The 13,110-nt window shown below is 44.6% G+C and overlaps 1 protein-coding gene across 1 annotated transcript in view; it reads right to left on the bottom strand.

Moving 5' to 3' along the window:
- The window catches only part of LOC141166311 (long-chain fatty acid transport protein 2-like), a 47,032-nt gene extending 41,954 nt beyond the window's left edge, over positions 1-5,078 (bottom strand). Inside the window, exon 1 of the mRNA XM_073652876.1 lies at positions 4,514-5,078. Coding sequence (XP_073508977.1) covers positions 4,514-5,018 — 505 coding nt within the window. The 5' untranslated portion in view covers positions 5,019-5,078. The remainder of the gene's footprint in view (positions 1-4,513) is intronic.
- Positions 5,079-13,110: the final 8,032 nt, after the last annotated feature.

The following is a 13,110-nucleotide window of genomic DNA, read 5'->3' as shown; positions in this document are numbered from 1 at the left end:
CCGGGCCAGCCAAACCTGCTCTAAGCCATGTATAATGGGACATGTTATTTTTTTGCTGTGTTGGTGCCTGCTTATGATTGGTCAGCATCATACAGGAAGCAGAAGTACACGACCCCAGTGAATACTCTAATAACAAACACTTGTGTTTAACGAAAGTTAACTCATTAGGTAGTAAATACTTTTATTGCTAATATCTCTGCAATGGAGAAGCAAAATTAAAAAAGACAAGTGATTTAATCAGCTTTGCAGCCACTATTACATTGCGTGTCAAGTTGAACATGAAACATTTAGTGAATAGTCCGCTTTAACTCATAACGTTTCGAGGATAAAAGCTATGTAATAAGGCATATAATGGGGTATTCCATATACAATATGCAATTAGATGAATAAGGAGGTACAGTATAGTGTTAACTATTGCACATCCCCATCTTAATCACTTCAGGGCTTCATTTAAAATAAAAACATTCCATACTCACCTCCTGCAATGTCGGTGCTGCTATTCCCAGTGGTCGCTGATTGGCTGCAGCAGACCCGTGGCTCAGCAATGTCACATGACCCACTGAGAATAGCGGCACTGACATAGCTGGACCAGCACCGCTGAGGGAAGTGGGTATCCACTGTTTTAATTTTAAATGGGGCCCTGAAGGGAATAAGTAGGTGTTGTCCAGTAGTTGACAGCCACTTTAATAAGGATGTCGTATTATGGCTCTATACATCTGAATTACCTTTGAATAATATTTGCGTATTTAAGTAGCCTTCATACCAGTTATACTATAGCTATAAGACTTTTGTCTTACTCATCAGAACGTCTATAGATCTATGTCCAATCCAGAAAAACATCAGAGTGAGAAAAAACAACTGTCAGTGTAAGGGCTCATTCACACGTCAGGTTTTGATGTACGTGTGTTGTCAGTATTTTCCACTGACAGCACACTGACATTATAGCCTATAAGAATATTCACATATCCAATTCTTTTCATATGCGGAGTATTGGTCTGCAAAAAAAAGATTTTGTTTGTTTTGCAGACCAAAAAGCACCCATTCAAGGGGCAGTGGAAAACACCAACAGCACATCGATGCCAACCACGATGCATCCTAATACTGGTTTTTTTTTTTTTTTAATGACTGTTTGCTAGGAGAAACTTAAGAAACCTCCATCAGACTTTTTATTTTTATTACAAGAGAAATGTGACACAGACACGGATGGTAAAAACTAACAGTAATCGAGAGTGGATGAAAATCAGATCTAGCATACTGATGAAAATCAGTTTGTTTTTAGCTTATTAGTAAAAATTTGAGCATTTAACCTTATCGTTAAAAAGAAATCTAGAAACTAGTCAACTATTTAACTGCTGAATGCCATGGCCTTTCAAGTCCCATTTGAGTGAAACATATACAGAAGGGCTCAGGTTAGTTCTTAGATTCATTACCAGGGACTTCTTTTTTTGTATATGACCTCATTCCTTTGTTTCCTTTGAAATCTCCCTTGTGTACCACCATGCTCATGCAGGGCAACAGTTGCTGGGATACTACAAGGCCCTGGGTACATACAGTTGGCATCAGCATCAGGACTGGCAGCTACTGAAATGCTGACGGTATGATAAATGGACAAGCCATACTCTGCCCAAATGACAGGGGATATATTTATTAACAGAATGGGTTTAATAATTCTTATATCATTACATGAAATCCTTCCTTAGAATGGAGCCATTCTCTATAGGACTGATGGAGATAAGTCAATATCTATTACAGTCCCTTAGACAATGAATGGAACAATTCTGCGCATTTACAGCCACTGCTCCTTTTTAATAGGGTATTTCAGCACACAGTCTCCAGTAATCAGCAAGTTATTACTTGTTGAAGACTTGCAAAGTTGGGAATGACCCTTTAAGCCCATATTTACACATTTTGTTTTAATGCAATTTTTGTTGTGTTTTATTGCAGTTATTTTAAGATAAAGGGAGATTTAATGCAAATGAGATAAGACGTACTGATTTTACACCCATTGTATCCATTGCTGTCTTTGGCTCCTAAAATGAAAAAACTGCTTTTGTGAAGCTTTTGGGAAGACTCTTTTGTTATACAACCCCTGGCAAAAATTATGGAACCACCGGGCTCGGAGGATGTTCATTCAGTTGTTTAATGTTGTTGAAAAAAAGCAAATCACAGACATGGCACAAAACTAAAGTCATTTCAAATGGCAACTTTATGGCTTTAAGAAACACTAAAAGAAATCAAGAAAAAAATGTGGTACTCAGTAAGGGTAATTTTTTTCAGACCAAACAGAGGGAAAAAATTATGAAATCACTACATTCTGAGGAAAAAATTCTGGAATCATGAAAAACAAACACACAAAAGAACACTCCAATACATCACTAGTATTTTGTTGCACCACCTCTGGCTTTAATAACAGCTTGCAGTCTGTGAGGCATGGACTTAATGAGCGACAAACAGTACTCTTCATCAATCTGGCTCCAACTTTATCTGATTGCTGTTGCCAGATCAGCTTTGCAGGTTGGAGCCTTGTCATGGACTATTTTCTTCAACTTCCACCAAAGATTTTCAATTGGATTGAGATCCGGACTATTGGCAGGCCATGACATTGACCTTATATGTCTTCTTTCAAAGAATGTTTTCACAGTTTTTGCTCTATGGCAGGATGCATTATCATCTTGAAAAATTATGTCATCATCCCCAAACATCCTTTCAATTGATGGGATAAGAAAACTGTCCAAAATATCAATGTAAACTTGGGCATTTATTGAAGATGTAATGACAGCCATCTCCCCAGTGCCTTTACCTGACATGCAGCCCCATATCATCAATGACTGTGGAAATTTGCATGTTCTCTTCATGCAATCATCTTTATAAATCTCATTGGAACGGCACCAAATAAAAGTTCCAGCATCATCACCTTGCCCAATGCAAATTCGCGATTCATCACTGAATAGGACTTTCATCCAGTCAATCACAGTCCACGATTGCTTTTCCTTAGCCCATTATAACATTGTTTTTTTCTATTTAGGTGTTAATGATGGCTTTTGTTTAGCTTTTCTGTATGTAAATCCCATTTCCTTTAGGCGGTTTCTTACAGTTCGGTCACAGACATTGACTCCAGTTTCCTCCCATTCATTCCTCATTTGTTTTGTTGTGCTTTTCCTGTTTTGGAGACATATTGCTTTAAGTTTCCGGTCTTGACGCTTTGATGTCTTCCTTGGTCTACCAGTATGTTTGCCTTTAAAAACATTCCCATGTTGTTTGTATTTGGTCCAGATTTTAGACACAGCTGACTGTGAACAACCAACATATTTTGCAACATTGCGTGATGATTTACCTTCTTTTAAGAGTTTGATAATCTTCTCCTTTGTTTCAATTGACATCTTTTGTGTTGGAGCCATGATTCATGTCAGTCCACTTGGTGCAACAGCTCTCCAAGGTGTGATCACTCCTTTTTAGATGCAGACTAACGAGCAGATCTAATTTGATGCAGGTGTTAATTTTGAAAATGAACATTTACAGGGTGATTCCATAATTTTTTCCCTCTGCTTGGTTTGAAAAAAATTACCCTTACTGAGTACCACATTTTTTTCTTTATTTCTTCTAGTGTTTCTAAAAGCCATAAAATTGCCATTTGAAATGACTATAGTTTTGTGCCATGTCTGTGATCTGCTTTTTTTCAACAACATTAAACAACTGAATGAACATCCTCTGAGCCCGGTGATTCCATAATTTTTGCCAGGGGTTGTAAATACAATTTTCTCACTGTGTAATGAAGAGTTTAGCGTTTTTTTTATATATATATATATTTATATCTTATGTTTCAATTCTTCATCGATTTACAGATGACCGATTTGTTGGCAGAGTGTTGTGCATCTTTGTGAAGAGAATATATTTGGGGCAAAATGCAATGGAGAAAGGGTTCAGGAGTCAGGACCAGTTTACATGTATGTTCATCTTTATGTAGGTGACCATGTGGGTTTCCGTAAGGCTACAAATCCCATGTGGTCACCTCTAGTTTATAGCTTAGAAGCTGTCTGAACTTATTTGGGGACAGTCTTGCCAGCACAGATTATCCATCAGGCAGATTCTCTAGTGAATAAATATAATCTGGAGAGTTTCCCTTTCATAATAAATATGACTTTAGATCAGATCAGTAAAATCAGATGACATTAACAAAATCTACAAAATTCATAATGAAATATGTCGGGTGACCTTTCAAAGGCGTTCCCAAAGTATTCATTTACAAATCTAACTTAATCAGTTTCTTTAAGTGACTTGGTAAGTGTAAAAAGTAGTAGGACAAGGGTGCTTGTTTCCTTCCAGTTAACTCCTTAATCTTATGTACCTAACATGCATTTCGTTAGAATACTTTAGATATACAGACACGCATCTACATATACTTAAATACTGAAATAAGATGTAGAAGCCACATGTATTTGATTCTGCCTGTTGAGCAAATGTAATTGCCAGCCAGACATTATACCATAATATGGTTATTCTAGATTCTTCTTACCTGGAGCAGCAATTAGCACTTTAGCACCGCAGCACTTGAAACAATGAAGAAAGGATTTAGAACGTATATTATAATTCATGCAAGCCATTGGGCATCCCAATTTGGCTAGTCCCAGCCAAAGCCAGATATATGCCGGCTCATTGCCCAGGAAGATGGCAACACAATCCCCTGTTTTCACTTTTGCATGGTGACTTAAAGCCCATGCTGCTTGGTTGCTTTTCAGTTCTATCTCCTTGTATGTGTACGACTGGTCTTGATATAGAATAAATGTATGGTTTGGTCTTGTGGACACCTGTTTCAAAAACATATCCAGCACAGAAAAAAAAGAGCTGCGTTTAACTGCTCGCTCTATCCTCCGTACGTAACCGATCGCTCTGAAAAAAAACCTTAAGTCCTTCCACAGGTAGGGGAAAAATATACATTTCAGCATCCATAGTAGTGGAATTCCTATTAAAGCTTTCTGCACAATAGTCATCCTGCACAACTGGGAAGTGTGAGTCTTCATTGTATGTCAGCCCGGTTACACAATGAAGCTGGGTAGGTGTGTGCTTACAATCATTAGCAGTGCAAAGACTACTGCCATGTACTATGAACTCTGAAAAGATCACATTTCATACCTTTAACCATTTAACCACCATAGTAACTCATCCCCATACGTTCCATACACAGAAATAATCTGTGTATTATTTTGTATGAGATATAATTAAATCCTGAATGTCCATTACATTATACCCCACCATTCCCAGACCTCACTGACCCCTCCACCATGCCATCACTGGCAGAGATGAAGAGTGACATGACCCTGTGGTTGTTAGACCATGGGCTATATGGGTAGCTGAAAAGATTACCTGTATATTAAACATGCCCTAAGAGGGGTTGTACCATAGAATAGAGGATAGGAGATAACGTCCCAATCATTGGGAGTCTGGCTGCTAGGACCCCTACCGATCCTGAGAATTGGGGCACTGAAGAGCCCCATATTAATGGAGTGGTGGTTGATCATGTGTACCTTCGCTCTATTTACTCTTATTGACCGCTGGATATATCCAAGCTCTGTGTTTGGGACTGCTAGGAAAACCAGCAGTCAGACCCCCAGCAAGAAGCTATCCCCTACACTGTGGATGGTAGATAACTTCCAAACTTGCTACAACCCTTTTAAGAGAGGTATTTGAATAAAATATATAAATGATTGACCCACCATCACACCCTGTACATAGATTATGTCAAAATACTAATTTTAAATTACATGCTAAAAAAAAAACAACAATCCAGTGAAGAGTTCTGACATCCATACAGTGGCGTACCACCAATGGCGGCAGGCCACGCGACTGCTATGGGGCCAGTGAGCTGGGGGGGCCCCATAGCAGTCGCCCCCCTCCTGCACTCCCCGCTCAGCTGCTTGATTGCTGCCGCCCACCGGCACTGTCTTCAGGCATGGCCGCGCGCAGTCCGCTGTGCGGCTGTGTATTGTAGTAATGACACGGCAGGGGCGACACTGCGCCTTTAATTGTGCTTGTGTTGCCCCTGCCGTCATTACTAGCAGACACAGCCACACAGTGCACTGCACGCTACCATGCCTGAAAACAGTGCCAGGGGGCAGAGGCGGCAATCAAGCAGCGGAGCGGGGGGTGCAGGAGGGGGGCCCAGATGAAGAAGGGGTCCTGATGAAGGAAGGCCCTGATGAAGGAAGGCTCCAAGGGGGCCCTGATGAAGGCAGGCCCCGAGGGGGGCACTGATGAAGGGAGGCCCCGAGGGGGGCACTGATGAAGGGAGGCCCCGAGGGGGGTCCTGATGAAGGGAGTCCCCGAAGGGGGCCCTGATGAAGGGAGGCCCTGAGGGGGGCCCTGATGAAGTGCTGTCAATTAAGCAGTGCCGGTGGAGCAGGAGGGGGCCCTGATGAAGAGCTGGCAATCAAACACCACTGGAGGTCCTCCCTGTGGAGATGCTGGGGAAGCGGTGTGGGCCCTAATGGCGAGTGGGCCCCTCTGATGGTCCAGGGCCTGTGATGGCCATCAGACAAGCCGACGGCCCTGCACAGCTGGACAGGACACAGGCCAAGGGGCAGGTGAGTGAGGCTTGTCGCCAGGTTCCCCAATCCCCATATTAAATATATTTCTAATGTGTCTTGTGTGTATGTCAGTGTATATATATTTATGTCTGTTTTATGTGTTTTTAAGAATGTGTTCAAATATGTACGTATGTCTGTATGTGTACTTATCTGTGTATCTGTTTGTGTATGTGCATATCTGTGTACCATGTGCATATCTGCTTACCATGTGCGTGGATATCTGCTTACCGTGTGCGTGCATGTCTGCATACCGTGTGCGTGCATGTCTGCGTACCGTGTGCTTGCATGTCTGCTTACCGTGTGCTTGCCTGTCTGCTTACCATGTGCGTGCATGTCTGCTTACCATGTGCATGCATGTCTGCATATCATATGCGTGTATGTCTGCGTACCGTGTGTATGCATGTCTGCGTACTGTGTGTGCGTGCATATCTGCGTACTGTGTGTGCGCATGTCCACATACTGTGTGTGCATGTCCGCATACTGTGTGTGCATGTCTGCGTACTGTGTGTGTGTACATGTCTGCGTACTATGTGTGTGTGCGTGTCTGCGTACTGTGTGTGTGTCTGTGTACTGTGTGTGTGCGTGTCTGCGTACTGTGTGTGTGCGTGTCTGTGTAATGTGTGTGTGTGTGCGTGTCTGCGTACTGTGTGTGTGCATATCTGCATATATGAAGGATGAGGGGACAGCCTGGGCCCTGTGTTGTATACCTATATTTCTCCGCCGTATCTGTGCATCATGAATGTCGGTATGTATTAAAGGGCCCACTGAGACTCTTTCGCCCGGGGCCCACGAAAACCTGGAGTCGGCCCTGGTTGATAGCAATGATGGAGGAGGGAAAGTCATGTGACACTCTCTCTCCCATCATTCCTCCTCTGCGTCTGACGCAGCGGCGTGATGACGCTCCACGCTCTGTCAGACAGTGGAGCTTGCAGCTGCTGAGGTGATGACAGAGATGCGCTGCAGAGACTGAAGCAGCGGGGAACGAGGAGCGGTACGTATGTATTTATTTATAAATCAGTGAGTACTGATAAAACTGGAGGACTAGGTGCTGCATTTTACCCTATGGTGGAGGGAAGCTGCATTTTACCCTATGGGGGGCAGCATTATACTGCGTGCAGGACCATGGGGCGCATTATACTGTGTTGAGGACAATTGGGAGTGCATTATACTGCGTGGAGGACCATTGAGAGTGCATTATACTGTGTGGAGGACCATGGTGAATGCATTATACTGCATACAGGACCATGGAGAAAGCATTATACAGCGTAGATGACCATGGCAAGTGCATTATACTGCGTGGAGGACCATGGCGAGTGCATTATACTGTGTGGAGGACCATGGCGAGTGTCTTATACTGTGTTGAGGACCATGACGAGTGTCTTATACCGTGTGGAGGACCATGACGAGTGTCTTATACCATGTGGAGGACCATGGCGAGTGTCTTATACCGTGTGGAGGACCATGGCGAGTGCATTATACTGTGTGGAGGACCATGGCGAGTGCATTATACTGCATACAGGACCATGGGGAGAGCATTATACTGCGTGGAGGACCATGGGCAGTTCATTATACTGCGTGGAGGACCATGGCGAGTGCATTATAGTGTGTTGAGGACCATGGCGAGTGTCTTATACTGTGTTGAGGACCATGGCGAGTGTCTTATACTGTGTGGAGAACCATGGCGAGTGTCTTATACTGTGTGGAGGGCCATGGTGAGTGCATTATACTGTGTGGAGGACCATGGCGAGTGTCTTATACTGTGTGGAGGACCATGGCGAGTGCATTATACTGAGTGGAGGACCATAGTGAGTGAATTATACTGAGTGGAGGATCATGGCGAGTGCATTATACGGTATGGAGGATCATGACGAGTGCATTATACTGTGTGGAGGACCATGGCGAGTGCATTATACTCTGTGGAGAGGTGTGGGGCCATTATATTGTATGTAGGCCCATTATACTGCATGGAGGGCTGTGTGGGGGTCACAGTTGGGGGATCATACTGTGTTAGGGTCACTATACTTTGCCTTGGGAGTTGAGGTGGGGTACAATAGGGTCATACTGTGTTTGGGGACACTTTTGTTGGCATCACACTTTATGGGGCAATGAAAAAGGAATCTAGGACTTCAGCAGGATGAAAATTACTATGTAAAGGCTGGAAAGATGTGAGATCTGGTCTTCTGTGACCCCGACAATTATTTACTTTTTTTGGGGGGGGGGGGGGGCAATTAGAACTTCTGCCATGGGGCCCCATGATTCCTATGTACACCCCTGCATCCATATACACAGTATGGTGCCACCCGGTGGGTAAAGTGCACAGCAATGTTGTGCAGGTCCGTATAATGAGTTGAGTGCTGTTGATCACACATGCTCAGTCACTGTCCCTACATATTGTTCCTTTCATATTGATCTATAGATTGTGTGCCACCCCGGTCGGGCCGCTGCGATCACGATACTGGTGCATGGCGGTCCGAGTGCTGTTATGGTCCGACCGGGGGGGCGCGCCAGTCTTTATCAATTGTGGAGGTTAATAATATTTGTGTTGGGATGTTCGGCCAGGTGTGGCCGGGCACTGATGAAGATCCCTGGGAGTTAGGTGATGATGAGCAGTGCCAGATAATTAACCCTTCCCAACCAGGGCTGGCTCCCAGGGAAGTTGGAGCAGGAATGGCGCAGCAGAAAATAATCAGCTCTGGACAGGGTAATAGCCAGTTTGTACCTTTTACTGGAGTTTTTGCAAACAGTTTCAGAAGCTTCTGTACAATTCACATACAGGGTTTTGAACAGACCTGCATGGTGGGGTTCAGATTCTCTGCTGTGAGGTTGTGTAGCCTTCCTGCTGCTAATTATACCTCTGGTACATGATTCATTGGATCCCCAGGGGTCCAAGGTAAACAGTCACTGGATCTGTGATCCCTTCCAGCCAGCAGGCAACATGAATCCTGTCAGAACACTCACTTTCTCTTGCAGCAGTGTCTTTGATTCCATGCGGTTGCTGAGCTTCCGGGAAAAAACTTCACTGCTCGTTATATGAAGACCGAGCAGATTCATGGTTTAGCACAGACCCTGGAAGTCTCCATGCTCTAGCAACTGGACCCTTCCTCATGCAGCTTGTACATGCAGAGAGTACACTTCTCTCCCTAGCACAGGGAACTCCATGAGGCTACATCTTTCCTCACCAAAACTACAACTTCCACTACTAAAGCACTTTCTCCCCTCTCTGCGGGATCGTACACAACTTCCAGGTATGGCAAAAGTGCACAATCCTCCAGTAAGGGATCGGGTAACAATGTGTGATAACAGCAGACAACTTATCCCTCACCATTGCTGGCAATGCATATGAATTATATCACACATGCAGGTGTGGCACCCCAGGGGTCTGGTTTCCACAGTAACGGCAATGTTATGTCTGAGAGCAGGTGGGAGGTCTCTTGGTCAGGGATCCTGTGCATGCCACACCTCCTGCCCAGTCCTGGGAGGGGAAGAACTTCCCCTATATAAACCTAGGGCTGAGGCAGGGTTAGTGAGTAGAGAAGAAGTAGAGACAGAGAAGAGAAGCAGATATAGGAAAGAACATCAGGAGCTCTGTGGGAGCAGTACTACAAGGAGTCAGGGGCTGGCAGCTGCAGAGCTCGCCCTGACTGAGAAGTTATCACCGGACCCGGAGTCCGAGGCTGTGGGGACTAACTCCTATCCAGCAGCAGAAACCGACCGGCAGGGGATTGCAGGTCCTCTGGCCCAGAAACCCGAAGGCACGGTCACACGCGTGGGACCAGCACCGCCGTCGTGGAGCAGAAGCTACTAGAAGGCCCCGAGTCACCGGCCATACGGGTGAGCACCACACGGTACACTCAGGGACGTGGGCTACTTATACCTGCCTCTAGCAAGGTAGCCGGAAGAGTATCGTTAGTTTGGGAGGCCTACAACTCCGCCTGGCCAGGGGAGATCCCATCTGCTCAAGGACTGACCAGGCCCCAATCGCTAGCCAGTACTCCGGGAGGGTCTATCGTTGTCACCAGTAAAGACCCTGAACTACACCGTACCGTCTCTGAGTGGTTCCTGCTACCCCCATCATCCACGTCGGCTGCCCTGAGGCCATACCCCTCCCGTTGGGGGTTATACTATCACGCTGCACAATCCTACCACCGGCCTCAGCGGTCTGCCCTGCAGCAGCAGCTCCTTAGCTGTACTCAACGGGTGGCGTAGTCGTCCAACATCTACCGCTAATACAGCGCCACTTAGTCTGACTCCCTGGGCACGGACCGGATCACCGCCACGAGACTACAACCCTCAAGAGATCCGGCTCCGGGTAAGCTCCCGCGTGCGCAACGCAGCGCGACACAGGCCCAGGGGCGCGTCACAGGCATTTTGTAGCGCTATAGACATGGGCGCCACAATTGCAAGGCAGAAAGACATTACCATTGGCTGTTCTGCAGTGAACACGGGATTACTATGTAGACAACTATCTATAGGGACAGTGACTGCACATGTGTGATCAGCAGCACTAAGCTCATTATATTGACTTGCACAATGCTATACACTTTGAACATGAAGTGATGCTATACTATGTAAGAAAAAGTCAGAACTCTTCACTGGACCATTTTGTAACAACATGCAAACTGCAAATATTATTTTCTTTTATGATGCATACACTGGATGTAATATGTAATGATCCAACTCATTTAGACAAATCTGACAGGCCAGTGTATTCACGAGAAGAGATTTGCTTGTTTGTGCATTGCAAAGCTTTATCACAGCGATCAGAGTTCTGAAAGTGAAAGTCCCATAAAGGGACTAATTAAAAAAGTATCAGCTAAACATAAAAAAAAAAACAATATAAATCTGGTATCACTGTAATCATACTGAGCAGAAGAATAAAGTTGTTTAATCACTTATACCGTACGGGCAATGGTTTAAAAAATAAATAAAACCAATTCTTCACCTGCTGTTGATTTGTTCATTCTGCCTCCCAAAGGTTGCAGTAAGGTGCGGCTCACAATTATCTTGTGCTCTGCGCTGAGGTGTAAATCTCTGAAATACGTGATTCTGACAGAACCCCCGGCAGAAGATTACCTATAATGAGGCAGATGGAGACACTGTGGACGCAGTCTGGCCTATGTTCCGACGGTGTCCATATTTTTAGGCATTCATAAAAGTGTGATTGACCACAGTTTTGTGCACTTCTGAAAAGAAGGACAATGCTGAACAAAGGCCAGACGGAGTCCAGAGTAACTCTGCTGCCTCATTATACTGAATGGATCCCATGGGGGTTTCATCAGAATCACATCTCTCTGAGATTTAGATGGAAACCCCAAAGTAAGTGCTTAGCGTAGAGTGCAGGATAAATGTGATCCAAAATGTTATGTAAAATGTTTCCAACAAAAGCTTCAAATTAAAGAAAGCAAGTCCCCACTCAGGTCCGTCATCTGTAATCTATATAAGGGGCTTCCACGTTACTGGTACCACAAAGTCTCTGGAAAACCAAAGTGGCTCCTCACCCCCAAAAGAAATTCAGCAAATTCTGCGCTCCCAAATCCAAATGCTACACTCCTGTCTGAGCCCCACAGTGTGCCTAAACCACATTAAGAGTCCACATGTTTGGCATTTCTGTAGCGATGAGAACTTACATAATTTACCGGTACATGTCTCCAGAAGCATGAGCTGGGCATCATGTACTGGGCACTACAATATCAGATTTGCAATTTTCACTCAGCAACATCCACTGCTGCTTGTTTCTGGAAAACACCCATGGAGTCAAAGTCATCGCTACACCTGTAGATAAATTCCTATAGGGGTATAATTTCCATAATGGGGACACTTGAGGAGGGATTCTGATCTTCTAGCTCTCAGGGTATGTGCCCACGTTGCAGAAATGAAGCAGAAAATTTCTGCTTCATTTCCGCATGTCCTCTCCCGGAAAAACGCTTTCGGAATTTGGCAAGCGTTTTTCGCGCTTTTATGATGCGTTTGGGACATGCGGAATTGCCTTGCGTTTGCGTTTTTTATTGCATTGACAAGGCAATTCCGCATGCGTGTCCGCAAAATTAAAGGACATGCTGCGGATTTTTTGAGCGCAGCATAAACGCTGCGGAAAAATCCGCAGCATGGACATAGAAATTGCGGATTCTCATTGGGGACCATGGGGGATGGATTAACAAGCGTTTCACAAGCGTTTACGCTGCGGAAATTCCGCAGCATATACGCTTGTTAAACGCTACGTGGGCACATACCCTTAGGGACTCTGTATATGCAGTCCGCAAACTATTCTAGGAAAATCTGTGCTCCAGGAGGCAAATAGCACTCCATCCCTCTAGAGTCTCACTGTGTGGCTAACAAGTACTGTACAGACACATAAGGAGTATTTCCAGGTTCAGCAGAAATTATGTGACCAATTTTTGTGGCATTTTTACCCATTTCCCAGTGTGAAAATGTAAAATCTAAAACAAAATTTTTGTGGTAAAAATTAAATTATTTTTTCTTCACTGCCCAATGGTATAAAATTCTGTGACACATCCTTGGTGTCAGTGTG

The sequence above is a fragment of the Phyllobates terribilis genome, unplaced genomic scaffold, assembly GCF_046119375.1.
Source record: "Phyllobates terribilis strain yellow unplaced genomic scaffold, ASM4611937v1 Scaffold_11__3_contigs__length_659146591, whole genome shotgun sequence".
NCBI lineage: Eukaryota > Metazoa > Chordata > Amphibia > Anura > Dendrobatidae > Phyllobates > Phyllobates terribilis.
Note: the sequence above shows the minus strand (reverse complement) of the source record. Positions and strands in the feature narration are given on the sequence as shown.